Below are 25,116 nucleotides of genomic sequence, written 5' to 3'. Positions count from 1 at the left end.
CAATGAATAAATGTCTGGAGGTACTGAGCAAGGCTTGACAGCAGCCTTTTTAGCTGTTGGACTTCGCCCTGCAGTTAGAGCTCTGCTCTCAGCCCCTTGTGGTTGCGACAATGTACCTGGGGCAGGAGGTACAGGAGGTACCTCCTGCATGCTATTAGAGATGATGCCATGAGCAAAACACCCATTTGAAGGTATGGGGCTTGTCCACACCAACCTCTTTCCTACTGTGCATAGAAGGACACATATTGGCTGCAGCTTCCCTGACCCTGAGGCACCTTACAAATCTTTCCCTCTTAACCCATGTCTTCTCAGCAGGCACTGCTGCTATGGGGCTGCTTTGCCATATCTCAGTGGGCTGCACAGGGGAGCACTGAATCAAGCTGCTGGGAGGCATGCACAGGATGGCCCCCACACCCTCAGCGCCCTGATTTTGGGCCACTACACCTCTGACTATACCACTGTCTACAGCCCGTGTTCCTGCAGGGATGGTAGGAGAAGGCAAAGGAGAGTGGTTTTGCCTAGTGAGAGCTAGAGATTGTTGGTGCGAGTGTGGCTGGGGCAGGATGCCAAGGGGCATCAGGGCACTGCTGATTGGGATCTCCCTGAAGGCATACCTGTACAGGCAGTGCCTGGTGCCCATCAAGGCTTGGCAGATGTGGCTACATCAGCCTGAGGAGCCTGTTGTGGTCAGCCTGGAGTGAGAATTGCCACCATGCTGCATCTAACACACCCTCACCCTGCCCCAGGTGCTGGTGTTGAAGATAACGTCACATGTTTTTTCTTTCCCGTCCAGACCAACGATGCCTTAGGAGCCACCTGGAACTGGCTGTACTTCATTCCCCTCATCATCATTGGATCCTTCTTTGTCCTGAACCTTGTCCTGGGAGTGCTGTCAGGGTAAGTGAGATGCCATCCTTCTCCTCTGGGTCATGCTTGTTGCATGTCTCTCAGCCCTGAGATTGGCCTCGTCTCCTGCTATGCCCCCCAGGACCCAGTAGCTGGTTCCTCTGTCCCTTCCATGCCTGCTTACTCAACAATAACAGATTGCTCCCTGCTTAGCTCCTTTGTTCCCTGGGCACCCAGGAAAGGGGTAGCCTTGAAGATGCTTTCTTGTTGTTTCACCTTGCTGAAGAGTTTGTTGGTTTGGTCACCTGCAATAAATGGCCAGTGTTGATTTTCTGGTTGCTTGGAACTTGCTAGTGGGGAGAGACATGGTGGGGCCTTATGGAAGTGTGTTTGAGTCCAGAATGTGTTTGTAGTGGTGTGCATATTTGCTGGCTGATGGAGTGTGGTGGGCATTAGTTGGGATGGGTTTGGGGCAGTTGTGAGAGCAATGCACGGCACCTCCATGCTGTGCAAGCCCTGGCTGCAAGATTATGCTTGGCATGGTGGGGAATACCCATTGCTGAGGATAGGGGTGCCTGGGTTGCGCCTGGATGAGCCAGGGACATAGGGACAGCATAGCTGCCCCTGTTCTGCTCTTCTCAGAGGAGAGGAGGTTTTAATCTAAGCCATTAAAATGGGTTTGGAGAGCAACAGGCTTCTGTCTCCATGACAATGAACTGTGGTTGCATCAGCACATCCTCAACTGCTGGTGGGGGTTGGTGCATGGGGAGAGCATGCCCTCTCCTGCACTGGGAGGGGCATGTGGCTCCTCCACCCTTGCTGCAGGTGGCAGTGGGGACTCCATGCCCAGCAACAGGTCATTTTGTTCCTAATTGCCAACTGTGAAAAAACAAAACAAAACAACCTCCCCCCAACACTATAGCACTGGTTTGGCCAGCTGGAAAATGCTTCGATACATGGGTCAGTGTCAAGATTGCTCCTGGTCTTCTCCCTCACTGTCTGAAGTGCTCCCATGATTCCATGTGTGCTGATAGCGGTGGTTTCAGGAGTGCTTTGCTGTACTTCAAGGTCTGTTGGTGGGTTAAATTTCCCCAGTTTTTCATCCAAGGGCTCCGGGGCCAGGCTGCAAGAGGGGATTCACACTGCCTTGCAAGGAGGGATCTCTTATGGATGATGAAGGTATCCAAGCAGCCTTAAGTGGCTTTTGAATTTCTTATGCCACATCCAGCTTGGGGATTTGAGCGAAGCCCAGCTGGGTGTCAGTGTCAAGGAGGAGCTTTCCTACAAAAGCCCAAGAGAGGAAAAGTTAGGTTGCAGCAAGGCTGATTGATGCAGTGTTGAATCATGCCAATGTAATGTTTTGTGTGGACACTGAGGCTTTGATGTTGATGTGATGCTGAGAGAAGCCTGGGGACACAGTAAGGTAGCAGTGCTGTAGCCTACAAGCCAGACACTGGCAGGAGGACCACAGGGTGGCTGGTGGGATGCCTGGTGTGTACCCTGGTCCATGGTTGATGCTTACCTGCTCTGGGACTGTGCAAGGCAGCTGTTCCTACACCTGCTGAATTGGGTGCAGTTGTCTAGGGCTCTTCCCAGGCACTGGCTGGCATTTCGACTGTTTGTTTATTGCTAATAGGGTTTATATTGGGGAAGGATGCAAGTGGGTGGGTGGCCTAATTGGCAGTGGAATGCTCTCATGGAGTGCCAGATATCTAGGGAAAAGTGTGACTGCTCAGCTCCCTGGAGGGCTGAGCAAGGTGAGTGGAGATGGCAAACTGGGCTCTGCTACCCAATGGCAGAGCCATCGTCTGTGCACTTCTGCTTGGCCATGGTCACAGACATTCTCTGTGTCTCAGTGCATGCAGTCCCTCAGCAGTGGTGAAGCATCCTTTTGCCAAAGCTGCTGCCAGAGCTTCAGAGGGGTATGACGTAAGGTGGGAGAAGGGACTTCTGCAAACAATGTATGTCCTTGAGGGCAATAAAAGGGACTTAGTTCCTTGCTTTGCTTCCTTAGTTTTTATTGGTTTTACTTCTTGAAATCCTCTTGTGCTGAAAGAGAGCACTTGGCTCTGCTGTGGGAGGGGAAGTGTGACCTTTACATCCCTGGCCTCTGAGCTGGATGAGAAGGCAGGGTTTGGCTACATCCTCTTGCATGCCCTGCAGTTGGGCTGTGCTGGGAGGAGAAGGTCACTTCGGGGATGAGCTCCATGGAAACATCTCCATGGGAAGGAAACCTTTCTTCAGCATTCAAATACTGCTTTGAGGGAAGACAGGCAGCCGTGCCCTGCTAGCTGAAATTAAGGTCACTCTGTTAACTTGGGACACAGCAGTGAGTGGCAAACCATGGTAGCCTGCTTGCAGAAACCTGGATGCATGTTGCTTGAAAACCGTACCATCTGCACTGGCAAATAACGAGGTCTGCTCAGGATTTCCAGGCTTCTTCTCTAAGTTCACACTCAGGAGCTGCTGCAGAGCTGCCTCTCTGCCCTTGCTTTGTCTCAACAGTGTTTTTTTTTTTTTTTGGGAAACAATCAAACACCCAAAGCAGGTCTTGAATGCAAAGAGGCTGCAGGAGGACATTTGTATGTTTAACTTGCCACCAGCAGAAGTTTGCTGGAGCCCAGATTTAGCAATCTTCTGGTTGCGATGCGCATCTCTCCCAACAGTCAGTTCCCCAACTGTTAAGCTGAGGCATGACCTCCGTGATGTAAACAGCCTGGATCCATCTGCTCCTAAGCACAAAGTATGTGGGAGAGGAAAAGAAATTATTTCCATCATACTGAGGCTCCTCGATTTTTCTTTCTAAATACTAATGCGCACACATGCACTGGAATTGCATGCAACAATATTAAGAGGAGATAGAGTCACTCCAGCCAGGGGCTTGGAGAGCCAGTTCTTCTGGAGCTTTGGCATTTATTACTGTGTTTATTAACTTCCCCCCTCTGTGGGTGCAATTACAGATCAATTAATTCTAACTGAAAGCAGGAAAAAAAAAATGGCCCTGTTCCTCTTTGAGAGCAGGTATGAAGTCCAAGGAAGTGTAACTGCTCAGCTTTTACAGCTACGCAGGCTACTGAAATAATCCTGGCAGAAGAGAGTCAGTGGGAGCAAGTGAGGATGGAGCATCAGCTGAAGTGCATTGCTTTCTGCCATGTGGCAGCCAGTGGATGTTGGAGCTCAGGAAATTGCAGAGACTTATATCAAGTGTTGCCTGCTGTCATGCCATGGCCTGAGGTTGGTTTCACCCAGCATTGTGCTGTGGTGTGGCAGGCTGCACCTGCAGATCTGCATCTCTTATCTGCATTTCTTCTTTGGGAGAGCTGCAGTAGTGCAAGGAAAGACTCACATGCTGCAGGAGGAGTAGGAGGGATGGATGGGACCTCCTCCTGCCCTGGCTGACGGCCCATTGCAGGCAGTGCACTGCAGTCAGCTGGCTCTGAATCAGGGATTGCAGAAGTTGTATGTGCCCCATGCAAGAGCTCTACAAAGGTCTGCTCTCCGTTCTTTGTGAAATTTTTTAATTTTTGTTTTTCTCTCAGCTGGTTCTCATGTAAAACAATTTGGATCTGTATGTTTGGGCTGCAGAAGCAACAGAGACCCAGTGAGAGCCGTTCTGCCCTGTCCCTGCTGCCTATAGCATGCATGGTGCTGCAGTGGCAGTAATGCCATCCCAGTAATGAATGCAGCTTACCACTTGTCCTGTCCTAACCACTGCAGAGGTCCTGCCTTCTTTGCCCCTGATGGCAAGAAGATGGCTTGTGTCTAGCTTGTTACTGGAGCAAGAAAGTGAAAAAGTGAAAATAAAAAATAAGCCATGCTTGGAGGTATAATGTTGAGGACTCACGTGGAGTTTCTGAAACTAGACAGGCTGTGTTTTGACTCTTTTCCACCTCCCTTTCTCCAGCCCCTGCAGAGAAAATCTGGGTTGAAATTGCTGTCCTCCATTCATTGTAGCATCTGTCCTCCTATTGAGGGCTGGTAGACTTCTTTCACCTATCCAGTCTTATACTTCCAGCCCCTTTCCAGGGTGACAAACCTGCTGTAATCACTGGCATTCATGGTCCACAGCAATAACTGTGAGTGCAGAGTGGGAGAGGATGCTGCCTGACCTAGCAAGGCTGGGTTCTTGGGTCTGCAAGGAGAAGACCTTTGAAGCTGATGGCAGAGAAAGATGCTGAGCATGATGGCGAGAAAAATAAAATCCACCTGCATTGTACCAAACAAGAGAGTAATTTAAATCCTCCTAATTGCTTCCACTCATCCTGGTGATGTTAAGTCTTTTCTCCCTTTAAGACTTTTCTGCCCCCACTCCCAGCTCTTGCTCTAAGCCTTTGAAAGAAATGTCTAATGTTATAATTAAAGGATCAATTTGGCAAGATTTCTTTGTCTTAAGATCTTCTTTCTTTCAGGTTGGGTTAGTGCTGTGTTCCCAGTCTCTGGAGAGTTTTCTCCAGCTCCTCCAGGAGCCTTCTGTACAATCCCTGAAATCTTTTCACTTCACTTAATTTGAATTTTTTTCCCATCCAATTTTGAGGCATAACAAATGATGAATAAAATCAAGTTTTACAGCAATTAATAATAAGGGCATTGAAGATACAAGTGTAGATTTTCAGTGGAGGCAGGGTTGGTTTGTTGTTTTGTTTTTTTGCTGGCTCTCCGCTGGCCCGTGTATTCAAGCTGGATTGGGTGGTTTGAAGCCAAAAACCTTGGAAAGACAATTAATGTCTTGGAGGTAGGTGGTTTGTGGAGGGGAAATCGGAGAGATGTGTTGCCACAATGCAAAAAGGCTTGCGGGGAGATCATGAGTTGGCAGCAAAATGCCAACATGCCTAAGAAATATTGCACTGAAAGCATGAAAGCTTGGAAGCATCATATTTTTTTTTGTTTAATGGTTGTAGCATCTCAGAGGGTAGCTCAGATGAAATGCAGGTTGTCTGTGTCTTTTGTGTATTTGGGAATTCACTCATCGAAGTTGCTCTTGAATGGAGGTGTGGTTGTAACTAGGAGGGGGGACCGTGATGCCTCCTGCCAAGTCCCCCAGCACCATAATGGGATGCATATTGGCCGGATCATGTTTGGTGAGAAATGGCCACGGTTGTCACTTTGTTCTGGGGAAGCTTTTGTGTCGTCAATGTGGTGTTTGAACATGAGAAAAGCAAAGGAGCCTTTGAGATCTTCTATATTCAGCAGCCAGGTGGGCATCCATATTCAATGAGTGCTTCTCTGCCTTGCTCTCCTGTACCACCTTTCTGTGGAGGGCCCCCAGGCCCTTTGCAAACAAGCTGCCTGACAAGAGATGCATGTGTCTGGTGTGCTGTATCCTCTGGTGTTACATGGAACAACAACTCCTTTTACAGACAGCTGGATGAGATTAAAAAAAAATCCAAACCAAAATGATGACTTGATAACTTTCCCCTTTGATTTCCCTTTGCAAATTTTTTACTAGGGTGTCTCAGTTGCTTCAGATTTGCTCTTATTTGTGCGCTCTTGCAAATCTGCTCTGTGGACTGCCCATTGTCTGTGGGTGAAAAGGCTTGATTTTGATTCTCTCTTTAGAGCACTCGATAGATAGTTCTTGCTTACAGATTGCTTTCAGAGTTGTTTCAGATCATCTTGTAGTTTCTGTCCTTCTGGTTCATGACAGCAATCATGTGGCCATGGTTGCAGCTCTTTGACTTGGCAGATAGCTTTGGAGATGCCCAGTTCCTCCATGACTGACTCCATCCTTACAAGGAGTAGTGGGCAATGCCATTGGGTGAAGTAGACAGGATGCCCCAAATGAATCACATAGTGTTATGACTTCTTTGTACGTGGCTGTACGTGGTGGCTGTCTGTTTTGCAGTGGTGAAGTGACATATCTAACAGTTGCGTTGTGGATTTCATGTTTGATAGTTGGTTCTGAATTCACTGTATTTGTGTGTTGAAGGTGTCAGTTAGAGTGTTTGGAAGTTCCTGGGAAGTTAATGTGATGAAATGTTGGAAAATGGTGATTTTTTTTCCATGCTATAAATCACTTTGCAGTACTGGCCATGCACCTTTCATCTGCAGATCACTGTCACTTGCAAAGGGGGACTATAGAACTGTTCTCTGCTTACTGAGGACAAAAACTGGAGCATAGGCGGGAAGGGAAAAAGTGACATTTTTCCAACGCTGCATGAACCAGTGGGAGTGATTGTGAACAAAGCCTGGGGCTCTTCAAGCAGTGAAGCTCTGCCTCTCATACCAGCACTTCCTGGTAAGAGTGAAATAAAATCCAGAGCTTCCATCTCTGCTTCTTACTGCTGGGGCTACCAGACCCTCTGCCCCCTTTCTGTAGCTTTTTTCCAGATAGCTTGACCATGTTATTGCTGTCTTTTGTGCAACATTGCAAACCACAGACTTCTTTGAGCAATGGGGACAGAGATGTGAACCTCAGTGTTGTTACCCTCAGAAAAATGTTGAAATGGAGACTCTACAACTGCAATGTTGGTGGCTCCCAATGCTTTTGGATGAATGTGAGCCTGTTGATTGACACTAAGAAACAGGAATTACTGAAGACAGGAGGTATTTGAAGTCCTTGCTGTTCAGTTTGGGTTCTTGCTGTCCTGGGCTGGGTTCCCCATTAGCAGATGCAAAGTCTGAGCTCTCTTGTGTTTCTCGCTGCTTTGAGTAATTTCAGTGTCTCCATTGCTGCTTTGGCTCTCCATCATATACCAGTTATTTCACTTTTTGAGCTTCATGTTCAGGGCTGGGCAAAGCCTGGACCCAAGAGATCTTATAACACAGCTAGCTAATAGTGACCCTCTCCCTGCTGCTACGAACCCTGTATGGAGCCACAATGGCCCATATATTTTTGAGGGGCCAGTTTATAAAAAGAGCAATTTAGTGATGGGAGTCTTGGCTTTTCTTCTGGTAGCTCCTCATCTTGAGACATTCTGTCCTTTCCCCACTTGTGGTGACAGTTTCCGATTTGGGCTGCCTTCTCCCTGTGTCTTCATGTTGTCATTGCCTGTCCTTTCTGCCTCTATTTTCGTTCACTTCTCCTCTTAGAGTGGTGTGTTAACGCAAACCAGCATGACGAGGTCTTTCTGAATTGTTCATGCTGCTAAGAAGCAATCCTGTCTAATACAAGCCCATTTAGGACCTGGTAGAAGTGACAGACATCAGCAAGTGTTTATAATAAAATCTTATTTAAATCAGTCATAGAATTATAGAATACTAAATTGGAAGGGACATAGGTTTCATTTGGCCCAACCTTTCTTTGCAAACGCATGGCTTAGACAAGATGGCCCAACATGCTGTCCAGCTAAATCTTAAAACTGTCCAATGTTGGGAAATTCACTGCCTCCCTGGGGAGATTATTCCAGTGGCTGATTCTTATTGTGAAAAATTTCCCTTGGGTCCAATTGGAATCTCTCTAGAAGTAACCTGTACACATTACCCTTCGTCTTTTCCATGTGACTCATTGTAAAAAGGGCGTCCTTGTCTTATTTTTAGCCACCCTTTAAATACTGGAACACAGTGATAAGATCTACCTTAAGCCTTCTTTTCTCAGTGCTCAACAAACTCAGTGTCATGGTTTAACCCGAGCTGGTAGCTAAGTACCATGCACCCACTTACTCTCTCCCCCTGACTTGGTAGGATGGGGACAAGAATCAGAAAAAGGTAAACTTGATGGGTTGAGATAAGAACAATTTAGTAATTGAAATAAAGTAAATAATAATAATCATAGGAAATAGAGAGAGAGAATAAAACCCAATAAACACAAGTGATGTACAGTACAGTTGCTCACCACCTGCTCAATAAAGCCCAGCTCGACCTGAGCAGGCTCCCAGACAACTCCCAGATGGCTCCCGGGCAAGTCCCCTCCATTTCTGTACTGGGCATGACATGCTGTGGTATGGAATACCCCTTCGGCTAGTTTATTTCAGGTGTCCTGTCTCTGTTTCCTGCTGGCTTTCTGTGCCCCTCCTCAGTGGCAGAGCATGAGAGACTGAAAAGTCCTTGATCAGGGTAAGCGCTACTGAGCAACAACTGAAACATTGGTGTGTTATTGGCATTGTTCTCAGGCTGAAGCCAAAACACAGCACTGCACTAGCTACTAGGAAGAAAATTAACTCTATCAAGGCTGAAACCAGGATATTCAGTTCTCTTAGCCTTTCCTCGTACAGTTCTTTGATCATCTTTGTGGCACTCCTCTAGACACTCTATAGCCTGTCCACATCTTTGTTATATAGCAGGGACCAAAACTGAACACAGTATTCTAGAGATGGCCTGACAAGCACTGATTAGAGTATGATTATGACTTTGTTATCCCTACCGATTATGCCTTTGTTGGTGCAAATCCTGTTGGCTTTCTTTGCCATAGCAGCACACTGTTCACTCATATTGAGCTTGCTGTACAGGAGGACCCCCCAGATCCCTTTCCACAGAGCTGTACCCCAGCCGGGTAGATCCAGCCTTTGCTGCACCATTGAATTATGTTTTCCCAGGTGCAAGACTTTATATGTGTCCTTGTAACTTCATAAGATTCCTGTTAGCCCACTTTTCCAGCCTATCCAGCTCATCCTGCAGGGTGGTTCTCCTTTCTGAACTGTCCACTACCTCACTCAGTTTGCTATCATCAGCAAATTTCATCAGGGTACATTTAATTCCATCATCCAGATCACTTATGAAGATATTAAGCAGTATTGAGCTCACTGTCGATCCCTGGGGAACCCCACTTGCAACAGGTCACCAGTTTGAAAAAGAGCTCTGGGTGCGGCTGGTCAGCCAGTTCCACATCCACTGCATAGACCATAATATGTCAGTTCCTCAAGGAGAAGGCTGTGGGAAACCATGTGAAAGCCTTGGAAAAATCCAGGTAGACAACCACAAGCTTTCTCTAAGGTAGAAGGTAATGTCAGCATTTGCCCCTGGGACAGTGATGTAATGGCCTGGTATCTCCCAGCTTCTTCCTGGTTTACAATTTGATGTCACCAACAGCTTGTCAGCTTTTCATTCCCCAACTTGTGTGTTTGCCAGTGCTCTATAAATGTGTTCTCTTCAACATCATCAGCTGTGTGCTCTGGTTCTTGCTGCAGCTTTGTCACAATGTGGCAAATATGTATATTTTGCATAGTACAGGGGGATGATCAAAGCCTCTGCTAAAAGGGAATACAATAAATAGGATGTTTCGGTTTTCCTTTTCTTGTATTCTTTCTTTTCACCAGCTAGTGCTTCATGAGAAGACTTTCTCGAGACGATCCAGCTTTGTTAAGGAATCATAGAATGGCTTGGAAGGGACCTTTAAAGGTCATCTAGTCCAATCCCCCTGCCATGAGCAGGGACATCTTCAATTAGATGAGGTTGCTCAGAGCCCTGTCCAGCCTGACCTTGAATCTTCTCTGACTTATTCTGGCAGTTCAAGTGAACTTAAATCAAGCATTTACTTGTATTCAAAAACTTGTTGCCTCCTTCAGAGCAGATCTAAGAAGCACATCTTCCCTCTGCAGAGGGTTTTGCACCTTTCGGACACCCTCTTCTAGCCTTTGCTATTGGTTCAGTACAGTAATCCTGGTCTCCAGTGCCAGTTCTGCTCTGCTTGCTTGCCACCGTCTGTTTAAGTTGAAGCACTAGGTTACAGACTGCACAGTTAGTTCAACACTCTTACTTTAGTTCCTTTACACCTCTTGGGTAAATACCATCTGATTCCCTTGGTTTGCACCTGTCTCATCTGTGTTTTCCAAACCGTCTGTTGCCAATTCTGTCCCATAACCCTCACCTCCTGGAGTCGAAGGTGTTTTGTCCTCAAACTGTGATGCTGAAACCTGAAACAGAGCCATGAGCTGAGACCTTGTGAGTGCTGAAGAGAGCAGCACTATTACCTGATGTCTTCAGATTGTGTTCCTTGTTATACATCCCATTACATGTGTTTTTTCACAGCAGCATGGTACTTCTGCCTCATCCTCAGCATCTTTTTCTTACACCATCCTTTCTGCTGCCTTGTATTGTTTTAAGACCAGCTTGGTCACTGGTTTGTTGGAGGCATCTTTAATGGTGGTAAAAGGTGACAAATGATAGGTTTGAAGTTGGTTGGCTTGTTATTTCAAAGCACTGAAGCTACAGTATTGTTGTGACCAGTCCTATATATCCCCTCTGGACTCAAAGAAACTCCAAAACAATGAGAAAAGTGGTTTGCAGTATCTGTAATTTATACTTTTCCCTTTTTTAAGTGTTTTTTGGTTGTTGGTTTCCTTGTGCTTGGGTATTTACTTTGGATTTAGCCTTCAAAAAAGGCGGGACTGTTTTCAAGCTGAATGCTTCCACATGGGCTCTTCTCCCATTAAAACCAGACCTAGGCTTCTCCAGTCCTTCAGAGTGCAACAATGTAGTGAAAGGATAGCTTCCCTGGTGTGAGTGACAGTGTGGGGGCCTGGGGAGGAAGGTGTGGTGTCCCCCGAGGTTTCTTGCTGGGAGCAGAGACACTCTCAGGCCATGCGAGGGGAATGCCAAGGCTGTAAAGGAGAATTTGCAGGCAGAGGAGGAGCAAACCATCTGTGCTTCAATCGCCCCGGCAGGCTGGGCACAGCGTGTGGATGGATGGTGCCCTTGTGTGCAGGAGGACAGATGGCACGCTGCTCCCCAGCTCCCATTGCAACCTTCAGTACTTGCCTCCATCACGCACTGCATGCCTTTGGCTTTATGAGGCTGGAAAGAGAAGGACTGCAATGACACAGGGTAGGGAAAAGTGTTTCTTAGCTGTCATGAGTGGATGTTTTCAAGTTAGAAGCATCAGGATTTGGGGCCAGTAGACCCAGGTGGACAAGCAGAGCTGTTGCAGGTAGAGATAGTGCTGTCCCTGCCTTTCAGGGACCTAATGGGTCAGCACAGCCCTGGGCTTTTTGCAAGGCAAAATTGGGCCATCCCTGGTGATGTAGCACAAACACACTGGACAACAGAGCCCTTCAATGAGAGGCAGGGACCTAACTCTCTCAGCGTTGTGGTGCTGCCCTGTCTGTGATTGGAGCCTTCCCAAGCAGCTGTCAGTCACCATTGCTAGCCCTGTTCTTGCTCACATACAGTATTATCTCTACCCGCTGCTGCAAATTGGCTCTGAGCAATCCTTGATCTGTCAGTATCGCCTACCCACTCTCAGATGTCACCAGCCCCCGCTGCTGCCCTGCTCGGTAACGTATCACTCTGAAATGTAATAATTCATTAAGTTGAGATTAACTTTTTTTTTCCCCTCCCCTCTCTGCCACCCCTTCCTCTTTCTAATGGACAAAAGCAATTAAGCTCCATTAGGGATCAAGCGTGTGGGAAGTGTCTCCTTCGGAGACTGCCACAGCTACACAGACCTTGTCCCTGTATGTGTGTGGCACCCGCTTCTTACAAATTAGGGCCCCATGAGCAAATGGTTGGGTAGGAGAAAATATTTGATGAGGGGAGTGCTGGAAAAGATGCTCTGCTCCTTCCTCTGGGAAGAAGGGATTTGAGGCTCAGCTGATCCTTCTGGCTGGGTTTTATTGTGGACACATGATGATGGCTTCTTTTATGATGCAGCAAAAGGAGCACTAGCCTCAGCAGAGGAGGAGCTGGAAGACTGAGGGATGGGCAAGCAAGATGTGGCAGAGAGGGGCCATATTCTCAGCTGGAGTAAATCAAGGCAAGCTTTCCAAGTACTCCCAGTTGCAGAATATATCTGCAGGGCCTGGCTGGCAAAAGTTCTGCCAAGGTGCTGGCTGGTATGGGGTTATGGCCCATGGGGCAGAGGTTCAGCACATGGGAAGACCAGTGGACCAAACCAGAGGGAGAAAGGCAACTTCCCCATTAGCTCTGGCTGCAAATGGCATCTTTTCGTATCTTGACATTTGAAATTTGCTAACAGAGGCTGGTGAGCAGTGATGGCACAGCCAAAATGGTCCTGCCTTTCCTCCAGTTAATGCAAGGAGGGTTTTTTACATGGCATATCCAAAACTGAGAGTATGTTTCACTGTTGGCTGTGGGAGGTCCTTCCGTCTCCCCCATCTCCTCCTGCCCTCCTTCTCTCCACTTAGGCTGCTTTTCTCTTCCTTGTCTTTTGTTCTCTCCCCCTTCCCTGCCCTAGGAAGAAAGTCTCATTTCAGTCTGAAAGCCAGCAATGGAGGGGGAGAGTCATTTGATTCTTAATGCCAGAGCGGCAGGAAGCTTCACCTTCCTGGGGTGGAATTAAAAATGCTGGAATTGTCTGGGGATCTTAAACAAGAGATGCAGGGAACATTCAAGGCTTTTCACACAAACACGCATACACACACACATGCAGAAGCCCACACAGCATTAAGGGTGTAATAGCTCAGCTGGGGTAATGCACTTGAACTCTCTGCAGCAGACAGACCAATTCTTTCAGTTCTTTTGAATATTTTTTTTGAGGCTGGAGATTGCTGCGAGTCTGCAGGGAGAGAGATGTTTGTCTTGCAGAGAGAATGATGCCATTTGTTCTTTGCAGTCCCTCTTCCCTCAGAGCACCCTGGAACTGGGAGGGAGCCGAGGGCATGGGCTGTGTTCCTCTGTGCTCCTGGAGGTTCTGTGGCTGCTGGGGCTTGGGATGGGAGTGCCAACTGCAGCCAGCATATTGCATCCGCTGGTGTTGTTGCAAGGAAGAGTGTCCTGGGGGGATGTCTGGTGTGAGAGTTGCTTTCCGTGTGCAAATGTGATCATCAGTAGAGGTGCAACTTGAAAGTCAAGAAGCCCAGAGTACATGGTGTGTGCAAGTGTGGGGTGTGGGGCCTCCTAGAAGCAGGTCTAGATGTGTCACCTTACATATGAACCTTCTTACACCCATAATGTAGGTGGGAGATTGCCTACATTGCCACCCCTCTGTTTCCTGCTTAGTATTTCAATTTCTCTGTGTGTGATGGCCTTTGCATATATGCTTAGAGCTCCGTGTGCTGCTTCATACAGGGTGGATGAAAAATCTGCCTGGGTCTTCTACATATGGCCACAGGTGTGTGCAAAACAGAAGTGGACCATGCCTACCAGCAGGCACTGTTTTAACTGTGTTTTAACTACATGTGAGAAGATGTTTAATAGCCCTAGCTACATATGGGTGTCTTTGCCCAGCTCTGGACTGAGCTATAGGTGAAATCTTATGTCTTAGGTACTGAGGAGTGTGTTTATGTGTGTCCCTAGGGGTGCACATGAGCATCTGGATGCTAGCACATCTGTGCACCACATGTCTTAGAGGCTGCACGAGCAGGGGGCACAGCATTATCTCTGGCCAGTGTTGATCACCGTTTGACATGCCTTTGCTGGCACAGAGCCTGTGAAGTGCTTCCTGCACTCCTGCCCACTGCAGAGCTGTGCCAAGCTGTTGTCCTTCTCTGGACTGGTCATTACATCTGGACAGCTCATGTGAGACACTGAAGTCCAGAGAAAATACTCTCAGGTCCTGGGAAAATACTCCAGGGAGAAGCTGGAAAGAAGAAGGTTTCAGATGAGGAGGTAAAAGTGGCAGATAGGACCTGCCATCTTCCACCCCTTTGCTGCCTACCCACAGTGCCCAGTTTTTATTCCTAAGGGACATGCAGAAGCTGAGTTGGTGCTGGAGGCAGGTGGCACTGGGAGCACTCTCCCTGAACACTAGTGGCTCCCAGCTAGGGCATGCAGGGCTGAGTGACCAAGCAGGGGGTTTGCTCACATACATCCATGCCTTTCCTCCTGCAAAGAAGCCTCTCCACCTCTCATTGTTCACCCATTCACTGGCCATGCTTTGGCTGGGGATGGCTGTGCATCTCCCCAACCCCAGCTCCTCTCACCACCCCCTTTTGCCCTTTCCCAGGGAGTTTGCCAAAGAGCGTGAAAGAGTGGAGAACCGCCGAGCCTTCATGAAGCTACGGCGCCAGCAGCAGATTGAGCGGGAGCTCAATGGTTACCGGGCCTGGATAGACAAAGCGGGTAAAGGCTCCTGGGCCATGGGAGGTCCCTGCGGTATGGTGGGCAACATGTGCTGCTGGTTATGGGTGGTGGGCATGGGAAGGGATCCCTGAACATCGTCCAATGCAACCCCAGAGTTGCACAGGTGCTCACATGTTGGTATTGGCTTCACGGGTGAGCTCGGTCCCAGATGGTGTGATGGTCCAGCCAGACTGCATGCAAGGACATCACCAACATGAAACCTCATGTTCTGTGGCATGAAACTTGTATTTTGAACATGAGGTGTATTACATCTCTGGGGGAGGCTGTGAGCATCACAGCTGTGAGCTTTGCTCTGCCATGGTTTCCTTTCTCTTGATATTTGCTGGAGTTCCCTGCAGTGGTGGGCAGTGGGAAAGTAGAGCAGTGAACGGTGACTGTGGTTTTCCAGCTGTACCTGTACTGGGAGCAGTCTGGAGGGGATGCACTCACTAGGGCCCACTTCAGGGCTCCTGGACCTGGGTGAGGGCTGGGGGTGGTGGAGCTTTCCAGACTTCCTGCTGGCAGCCCATCCAGGCATGACAGCCCATGTAAGTAAGGCAATAAGTCTGATGTATTCAGCTGATGGTATCTTATCTCCTGATGCTGAGCTGTGTGTTTTGCATAGAGGAAGTCATGCTGGCTGAAGAAAACAAAAATTCTGGGACCTCAGCCTTGGAAGGTAAGACAAGCAATGCCCTTCCTAAAAATCTCACTACCCTTCCTTCTACCTGCCCGTAGCTGGAGATTGAAACCCTTCAGCTGTGATGGGAGGCCTGGGGATACCCCAGTGGGATCTTCAGCCCAAGAGAGCGGTGTGGGGGTGTGAATCAATGACATAACCTCTGAGACAATGTGGAGGCCAGGAGGTGTCTGGTTCCATGAAAGGGAGCACTCTGGACTAGGGTCACCTGAGTATCTCTGCCTTACTACCAGACCTGAGATAGCTAAGTACTAATCACCATGTCCTGGTCCAATGAGCTGGCTACCAAGAGAATCGGTAGCCACATAGTTGGGCCACTATGGCTCTAGCACCCATTCCTCTTCCCTTCCCAGTGCTTAGGCGAGCGACCATCAAAAGGAACCGGACAGATGCCATGAACCGTGACTCGAGTGATGAACACTGTGTTGATATCTCCTCTGTAGGCGAGCGGAGGCTGGCACAAAGAAGACCTCTTCATCCAACCTTGGGTCAGTAAAGTTTGCAGCTTGCTTCCCCAAAATTTCTGCCAGCTTAATGAGTTACCAGAGTCATACGCATAACATGGAGACTATCACAGACCAGCCATCTCTGCTAGTTTGGCAGCAAAGGGGGAAAATCACCTGCTGCCCACTGTGCCACACAAACCCAGCCTGGATAATTCTTGTTCCATAAAAGCAGTTTCTGTGAGCCATCTGTCTTGTCTCATGTTGCAGGGCAGGCTGAGGCACTGAACTCCTCCCCTCATCTTGACTGGAGCACCCAACTCCTTGTCCCCACTCTTTTCCCTTAGGTAACCCCTTGAGTCATTCTGGTCTCAAAGGCGCCAGAGTGGACGGTGCCTCCTACTTACGGCACAAGGAGCGACTCCTGCGCATCTCTGTTCGCCACATGGTGAAATCCCAGGTCTTCTACTGGATCGTCTTGAGCCTGGTAGCTCTCAACACTGCCTGTGTGGCCATCGTCCATCACAACCAGCCAGCCTGGCTCACTCACTTCCTCTGTGAGTCCCTGGGCTTTGTGTAGGTGTGAGAGCTGCTCCTTACCCCAGGCATGTGGGGATGAATCTCACCAGAGACACGCTCGTATGGAGCTGGGTGGGGAATAACATGAACTACATTTGTTCACTGCTAACAACAAAGGACCATGTACAGTGATTTAATTCGGCTTTGCCGTTGACTTCACGGCCACTGATGGTTGTTTCACCTCAGTGAATAAACATGAAGGGGTTGTACTGGCCATATGCTCTTCAGGTCTGGTGTGTTTGTCAGAAGAGAGGAACAGATCTGAGCTGCGTTTATCCTAAAATTGTGAGCAGTGGTGATGGAAAGCTTGCTGGAAATACATCTAGCAACTGCTGAAAAGGTGTGAATTTGCAGAGATGAGACTGGTTGTGGGAGAAACCCTGGTTAAAGATTTGGTGCAAAGCACGGCATGGAGTTCCCAAGCTTGAAACCCCATATTGGAGCATCCCCCAGCCCTCTCTGGGCTATGGTCAGGTCTCAGAGGCAGTGCATGGTGCTAACTGCAGTGCAGTGTGGTCAACCCCACAGCAGCCATGTTTACCCCTGAGCTGCTTTCTCAGCCGTATTATTCTTACTCACCTTGAAATTGTCCCTGTCAAGCAGTGGGCCTTCCCAACTCTGTAATAACATGCTCAGGCCTGCTGGGATCCCAGGATGCCACAGTGTGATATGGCAGCTGGTCATGGTGAGAAGCATCTTTTGGACAAGGTGAAGAGCCAGACTCTTGCCTGGTAATTTTCATGAAATAGCTGGAGAAGGTTTTCACTGGCTCTTGGCTGTTTGGCTTCATTTCCCTGGCCATGTTCTAGTTGTGCAATGATTTAAATCCAGGTTGCTAATATTCTACAGTGTCATGTAGTTTACTTTGCAGATGCCACAAGCACTGTCTATAATGCTAAATTGCTGCTCTGCTCCATGGTGGCTGTCTCTGGTCTTCTCATACCCCTTATAACACTAGTGCATCTACCCTGAATGATTAACTTGTGTGGTTGATGCTCTGTTATATGCAGTTTAGCTTCTCAAAGACAAGCTTCCCTCATCCCAGACCCTGAGAGCTTGGGGAAGAGTGTGGCCCTTAATCTGTCTCATCCCTCTGGTGTACTATATGGGCCGCTGATGGGTGTGTGCAGGATGCTGCATGCAACTCTGTGCCCCAAGGGTAGCATGTTTGGGTTTTCTCTTTCAGACTATGCAGAGTTCCTGTTTCTTGGTCTCTTCCTCCTGGAGATGTCATTAAAGATGTATGGGATGGGGCCACGCCTTTACTTCCATTCTTCCTTCAACTGCTTTGACTGTGGGGTAGGTGTCCCCAGAGATGCTGTGGTTGTGTGGGGAGATGTTTGGAAGGCATCTGCAGTGCAAAACACTCAGGGGAAGAAGAATGGGATGGCCCTTGCAGTGGGCAGGGGAGCCCTTTTTACCAGGACAGTCTCCCTCTGCCAGACTGAGACATCATGTCTTGGGCAGGGTAGTTGGTGCTTCTTCAGGCATGTGAAGATTTCCTGCAACAGCCTGTCCTGAGCTTGTCTTTGACTCATGGCTATGTCTGCTTTTCAGGTCACGGTGGGAAGCATCTTCGAAGTGGTTTGGGCTATCTTCAGACCAGGAACCTCTTTTGGGATCAGTGTCTTGCGAGCCCTTCGTCTCCTGCGAATATTTAAAATAACCAAGTATGTACTGACTGTACATGCCTGTCACCCTTCATCTCAGACTGTGGCTGCAGCCAGATCCTGCTTTCTTGTTGGCATCACTGCAAGTGCTCCAGCAGTATCTGTTTTCTAGGTATTGGGCATCCCTGAGGAATTTGGTGGTCTCACTGATGAGCTCCATGAAGTCTATTATCAGCCTTCTCTTCCTCCTCTTCCTCTTCATTGTAGTCTTTGCCCTGCTGGGAATGCAGCTGTTTGGAGGCAGGTAGGTCATTTCATGTCTGGGGAAAAGGAATCTTCTGTTGTTAAAGCCAAGCAATGACACCCTCTTAGGTGCCTAGGAAGGTTGTAGCCTTTCCCCTCAGTCTTCTGCTAACAGTGCTGTTTCTCCCAAACAGAAATACCCTGCTCAATGGGTGCCTTTGGGCTCTGTGAGCCCTTCTGGCCAATAGACCTTTTGGGTTCTAGCACCAAATGCTCAGGAGACCTATTTTAAAGTGAGGAAAAGTCCTCCTAAGCACAAGAGAGGTGATAGCACAGCATTCAGGGGGTTTATATTCTTGGTACTCCAGCCCATTTATGTCTTCCCAATTTCACCTCCAGGTTTAACTTCATCGATGGGACGCCATCAGCCAACTTTGACACCTTCCCTGCTGCCATCATGACAGTTTTTCAGGTAGGAGCTGAGCTGCAAAGGGGTACAACCAAAGGAACTTGAGACCACTGGTTTGCTCCTCCCTGGTTGGAAAGGGCTATTTAAACCAAACAAGTTCCCCTCCATCAGCTGTTAGGATATAACTCACTTCATCCCCCTCTCCTCCTGTATAACTAATTAAATGGAAAGAGATAGAAACTCTTCTGAGGAGAACTCAGTGTCCAGCATCATCTCCCTAAAGTGCTGCAGCTGCAGAAGTCAGTTATCCACTGCACAGGGCTTTTGTACTTGGCTCCTGCATATTGGTGGAATAGATCAAGGGGACTGTCCAGGTGATGGGAAGGTGTGGGTGACAGAACTGCTGGTTTGCTTTCCTGCAGATACTGACAGGTGAGGACTGGAACGAGGTGATGTACAATGGCATCCGCTCCCAGGGAGGCGTTCGCTCAGGCATGTGGTCCTCCATCTATTTCATCGTCCTCACCTTGTTTGGAAACTGTATCCACCTGGCTGCTGTGCTTTTAGTGGAGACAACCCCATCTCATCACTCTCTCTGAGGGCATCCCCTTCCCTACCTACTGCTCCTTCCTCCTTTCCCAATTGAGGGAGACACATCATATGTACAGCAGCCTTGTGTATCCCAGATGCAGAGAAGGAGCTGTCTGGAGGTTCAGTGAAAGCTATATATATGGGATGGGTGAGGAGTTTTTTCCTTTGGCTGCTCCTCACCAGCTGCTGAAGAGCCATCAGGGCCACTCCCATTTGGTGGCTGCAGGCACTCACATCCTTAACACATGGCTTGTGCATCCTTAGCTGCTCACAGATACTCTGCTGAACGTGTTCTTGGCCATTGCAGTGGACAATCTGGCCAACGCTCAGGAGCTCACCAAGGTACGTTCCTGTTGCTCCGTTCATTTCTCTTGTGCAGAAAGTGAAGGAGAGGGCCAGCAGGAAAGGCACCAGGAGCAGTGCCTGTGACTGTCCTCACTCTAGAGCCAGGGCCATCAAATCCCTTAGCTCAGCCTACCTTGAAAAGAGGTTGGGTCAAATTGGAAATGGAAGCTCTTTCTCTACGAATGTACTTAGGGTGCTCCCTGAAACACACACCCATATTACTGGGCAAAGCCATTTAGACTTTGATTTAGGAAAGTGCTTAAACATTCTAATATCTCCACGAACACCCATATTTCCCATCAAGTGTGGCTTAACTATTTCCCCATTAAGCTCCCTGGTTTTGTTTGCCTCCTGTCAGACCACAATAACTCATCTGTCTGATGGGGTCTGATGCAGGGATGGTTATTTGCCAGAGTGCTCTGGAGATGTGGAGTGGGAAGACTTTCCAGTAGTGCCAGTATTTATTTCCCATCTACCCACAGGGCAGTGGACATGATTTAGGACTCTATTTGGGATGGTGCTTGAGAAGGTTTTTGAGCTTAGCTTTTCTTATGACCATGCTGGGAAATATTTTGGGAATGCTAAAGTCTTGGGGCACCATCTCGATAATGGTGAGTAGGTGAGAGCTGCAAAGGTCATTGTCACTCTTTGGAGCGAACCAGGGATCCTGTGGTGCCTGTTTTTTTTGCAGAGCCTATGCATATTACTCAGGTCCCTAAGGCTCACTGAGAGGTTTCCATGCTGGTGTAAATTTGACCCATTAGCAGCAAACAAAATAGGGCATGGTGCTTGTTGGCTGGAGGGGTGTGTGTGGATCCCTGCCCTCCTGTGGTGGGTGCAGGTGGCGCTTCCAGGTCCTGCTGGTTGCGTTGGGGTGAGAGGCCTGGGGGACCCCCATGATGTACCAGCAGCATCAATTAAGGGAGCACTGAGCTTTTGAAAAGGCTGAGTGTGTGCTAATGACTCCTAATGACATTTTTTGCTTCAGAGACACAACCATATTAATTAAAGCAATACAGTCTCTGCCGGGGTCATTTTTGGATGCCTTGCCTTCCACTCCATTGGGGGATGCCTGTCTCACCCCTGTGGCCCTGAAGAAGGCAGGGCTGAGCTAGTCTATGCTGCCTTGGGCTGTTCTAGTATGCATGACCTGGCTCTTTTCTGAAGTGGGCTGGGTTACTTGTGTAAGTAGTGCTGATGCCTTCAGTAAGATCTAGTGTAGTGAGGAAATTGTGTCCCCATAGCACAAGTTAAAGGCTGCTTCTGGAAGTACAGGTACCCTTTCTCCTTCAGGCCTTGGCATCTAAAGTAGACCTGTGCATCCTTTGCTGCCTCCAATGGCTGTACTTTCCCTTGAAACCCTAGCATCCAACTAAACACGTCCCCTCTTTCCTCTGCAGGACGAGCAGGAGGAAGAGGAGGCATTTAACCAGAAGCACGCCCTTCAGAAAGCCAAAGAAGTCAGCCCCATGTCTGCCCCAAACATGCCTGCTATCGAGTGAGTGACACCCCCAACCCCTGATTACTCCAGTGCCCCTGCAAGCCCAGCTGGGCTTCTCTTCCCAGTGGAGAGCTGAAGTGGAGCCTGACATGGCTGGATGTGGGGGCTGCCGCAACAAAAAGAGGTCTCTGCACAGGTTGTCTTCCTGAGGATGGATGAAGGTCTAGGAGCATGCTCCCTGTGAGCAGCAGTGGCTTTGGAGAGCTGTCAGAGTGGGGTCTAGGTCACCCGATAGGACCTGGAATTGCCCACCTCAGTGCTTGAGCATGGCAGAAATATGCTAGAAGAAGCTTTCTGCCCCAAATGTACAGCTCAGACACTCAGGGCTGCTGCTAGGGGTGGGAAAGGAGGTTGGGGAGGAGGAATGCATCTCAAGTTTTTCTTGAGGAGCGGTGATATTTGTTCCTGTTTCTTCATGGCAGAGCTGCGGGAGAGCAGCCAGGGCTGGGGGAGAAGGGAGCAGCAGTGTCACAAATCTCCCTCGGGCTCTTTCCCTGGTAGTGAATGCAGTTATGAGAGATGGATCAGGTTTGTGAAACCAGGTCTGATCACACAGAAATTTGATCTGGGCAGGAAAACATAGCCCCAAGCCACATAAACCCCCAGCATGGTGTCAAGAAGCCTTGTATCTGTGTTTCAGCAGAAGAAAATTCTGTTTTTTCCTTCCTAGACACGTTTTTTTCCCTTTATTTTGCAGTGTCATATGGTCTAAATCACATAAAACTTTCCAAGTCAACATTGGAACAAGGCGTTTTGATTTGTTTCCCAAAACAGTACATTTCAGTATAGCTGAAAGGATTTTTCCCCCCCTTTCTTTTTTTAATAGAAACCCTTCCCAGGGAATTTTAGATTTCGTTATGCTCTGAAACTCAGCCAGGCTTGTACACAGCACAATCGCTTGCAGATTTATCGAGAGAAACTGGTGTCTTCAGGCGAGCAGTTGGGAGGGGTTGGAGGCAGCATTGGGAATAGCCCCATCCCTCGCTTGTCTGTAGTGGCATGTAATGGTCCCCCGTCCTGCATACATCACCCATGGTTTTAGGGGCAGCAGGAGCTGGGGGTACTTGTAAGTCCTGCCTGGTCTCCCAAGCAGCTGCAGATATCTCCCTGTTTTGGGAATGGGATGTTCATAATAAATCTGTGCCTGGTCAAGTACTGGGAGGGTTACAGGAGAGATGGCAGAGTTTGTGTGTTGTGACTGTCTCTGGCTACCAGTGGGAACATGTCAGATAAAGCAAGAGAATAGAAGGTTTTAGGATGCACAGGAGGCTGGAGAATGGGGAGATAGGAGAGAGGAGGAAGTGGAGATAGAATATATTAAGGCACTAAAAGACTTACCCACACTGCACATCCCTGGTAGCATTTTCTAGACATTGTCAGATACAGCTGATTAGGAAACAAATCTCTTTAACCTTTTGTTGTTGTTCTAGTGGCATTGAAATGGGAGGTATTGATATTCACAGATCTGTTTTCCAGCTCCTCCCCTTCATCAGGATGGATACTGTCAGGGGCAGGGAAGGGCGTGTGATGCCACAGGGGGCAACCATCTCCAGCATCAGGTCTGATGTGCTTTTGTTGGTGCTACACTGATGCCAGCAGCCAAGGAAGGATGGTGGGGACATCACAAGAAGGGACAAGCCAGAGCAGAGCTCGTACTGAAGGGCTGTTGGAAACTCAGAGTGGTGAAGCCAAGCTGGTATCTGTGTTTCGGTGTGTGCAGACACAGATGGCTTCATTTCTATGTGGGTACCCGGCACAGGCAGGTTTGGTACACACATTCCTGCCTGCAGAGAGGTCCGGTGGCACTCAGGGATGAGTGCTCCCACATGGCCAGGTTGGCGTGGGTAGCTGTGGTGCCGATCAGAGTATTGTATTTGTACATGGGTGCTGCTGGTGCAGATGGCTCGGGGCTGTTTGATGAGTGGGTGGCCAGATGGACGCATGCGGATGCTGTCATGTGTTGGTGCCTAACGCGGTGCGTGGATGCATTTGAAGATGTGGCCACTTGCTTCGGGTGCCTGCAACTCGCTCTCTGCCTTGAGCGTGGCACCAGGCTGTTCCCATGCACATGGCCATAAGGAGGGAATCACCAGTGTGACTCACCTGCGGGCTGAGGGTACCGCAGGACGGCAGCGAGATGACCGCCATCTCGCCTGCATGAGCTCTGCGTGCACGCAGGTGCTTGGTCCCATGTGGTTGGAGAATATATTTGTTTGCATGTCCTGCACACACACATAGCATTTGCAAAAAGCAAAACCTGTAAATCACTGCATGCACATTTGCATATACTCAGGGCTGTTTGCTTGGAGCTGTGCATATTTGAACCTCTTCTGAGCTGATAAAGGAAAGGATAAAGCTTTCAGTTGCCCCAGCTGCCTCAAATCAGTGGGATTGAAGGGCATCAAGAGCCCCATTACAATTCTCTGCGCTGGGGCTGCTTAGATGATGGGCTCTGTGGCATCTCAGCCCTGGGCTCATGCATTGCTTTTCTTAGGGAGCTTCATGTTCCCCTCTGCAGTCTCAGGGCAGCATCAATCCACGGCAGTGGCTCTGAGCAGCTCGGGGCTGGCCTGATGCATTGCTTCCTCTTTCAAATTGCCATGTGTTGCTCGGGAGAAGTGATTTTGGAGCAGTTTGAAAGAGTTTAATATCCAAGGATGTACCGGGGCTTCTGAGAGGCCGCAGCTGCACAGCTGGCTGGCGTGGGGAAGGGTCCGTGGCCCCCACGGAATGGATCGCAGCACGTGAGTGTGAGTGCCGGCAAGCCCTGCAGGCAGCTCGTTGCCGGTGTGTGAGCACGTAAGTGCAGGGGGTTCACTGCTGGCTGCTGCGCTCTGGCATCCCAGCAGCCGGCAGCCGATAGGCAAAGAGATGCCGGCTGCCCGGCGCGGGGGGACACCTCTCTGTTTTGCCCACACGAGTCAAAGGAGGGGTGAAGAAGGAATTGAACCCATTTGTTTTTCCTCCCCAGAAGAGACAGGCGAAGGAGACACCACATGTCGATGTGGGAGCCACGCAGCAGCCACCTGTATGTGGGCCGGGGGGGGCGCGTGTCGTCTGTGGCTCCTGTGCTTCCTGTGCGTCCGCGGGGTTGGAGTGCACACTGCTCCCCGCTGGCCGCCTCGGCGGGGGAGTCACGTGTGTGTGCCTGTATTCAGTGTGCCTCTTTGCACCCCTGTTTGTGTGTGCGCGCGTGTGCATTCATGGGTTTGTGTGTGCAGCCTTGGTTTTGTGTGTGCCGAACCTCCTCGTGTGTGCCTTGCAGTACGTGTGTCGGTGCGTGCTGCTACCTGTGGATGTGCAGTCAAGCATGCTCGGGGGGTGAGTAGTGTATGTACATGTGTGTGCTCATGGGTGTTTCTGTGTGCCTAGGTGTGTTGGGAAGGGCCTGTCTGTCTTCTCCAGGGTGTTTGTGTGCATATTCACAGCTCTGCAAGTTTCATGGCATAGCCCAGGCCTCCCTAGTGCAGAGCTGCAGGAACGCAGAGAAGCCAAATACAGCTCCTTCCCGTGCAGACAGCCAAAACTGCTCCTCCCCAAGCCTTGGGGCAGGCTTTCTACCTGGGATGTACTGGGTGAGAGGCTGTCCTGGCCAGGTGTAGCTGAGCACAGGGAGAGAGAACTTCCTCTACTCGGTGAGGAGGACATCTCCCATTGATCTGAGAAAGGCAGGTCTTGTACCTGGCATCTTTTCCCCTCTTACTGCCCTGATTCCATCAGGACTACCACTCTTGCTGGCAAGTTGGCTTTCCTGTCAGAGTCCCTGCAACATCATTTGTACCATTAGAACAGTGCTGCTCTGAAAAGGAGCCCAGCTTCAAGAAGCTGATGATGCAGAGACATCCCCAGTGCAAGGAGGAAATCCCCAGCTGCAGTGAGAGGGCATTGCCCATATTTAGGAAGGTGTCCCTAGGCAATCAGAAAAGAGGAAGGTGCCTGGGATATGGCAAGCCAGC

The 25,116-nt window shown here is 49.1% G+C and overlaps 1 protein-coding gene across 1 annotated transcript in view; it reads left to right on the top strand.

Annotated features, from left to right (window-relative positions):
* The window catches only part of CACNA1E (calcium voltage-gated channel subunit alpha1 E), a 95,137-nt gene that overhangs the window by 35,140 nt on the left and 34,881 nt on the right, over positions 1 to 25,116 (top strand). The window contains exons 8-20 of the mRNA XM_034064406.1: positions 794 to 897; positions 14,624 to 14,739; positions 15,365 to 15,418; positions 15,793 to 15,927; positions 16,230 to 16,439; positions 17,648 to 17,760; positions 18,019 to 18,131; positions 18,244 to 18,375; positions 18,714 to 18,786; positions 19,146 to 19,263; positions 19,589 to 19,656; positions 21,060 to 21,157; positions 24,132 to 24,188. Of these exons, the coding sequence (XP_033920297.1) occupies positions 794 to 897; positions 14,624 to 14,739; positions 15,365 to 15,418; positions 15,793 to 15,927; positions 16,230 to 16,439; positions 17,648 to 17,760; positions 18,019 to 18,131; positions 18,244 to 18,375; positions 18,714 to 18,786; positions 19,146 to 19,263; positions 19,589 to 19,656; positions 21,060 to 21,157; positions 24,132 to 24,188 (1,391 nt within the window). The remainder of the gene's footprint in view (positions 1 to 793; positions 898 to 14,623; positions 14,740 to 15,364; positions 15,419 to 15,792; positions 15,928 to 16,229; positions 16,440 to 17,647; positions 17,761 to 18,018; positions 18,132 to 18,243; positions 18,376 to 18,713; positions 18,787 to 19,145; positions 19,264 to 19,588; positions 19,657 to 21,059; positions 21,158 to 24,131; positions 24,189 to 25,116) is intronic.

The sequence above is a fragment of the Melopsittacus undulatus genome, chromosome 6 (assembly GCF_012275295.1).
Source record: "Melopsittacus undulatus isolate bMelUnd1 chromosome 6, bMelUnd1.mat.Z, whole genome shotgun sequence".
Classification (NCBI taxonomy): Eukaryota; Metazoa; Chordata; class Aves; order Psittaciformes; family Psittaculidae; genus Melopsittacus; species Melopsittacus undulatus.
The sequence above is the reverse complement of the archived record's forward strand: the minus strand, read 5'-3'. Positions and strand labels throughout refer to the sequence as shown.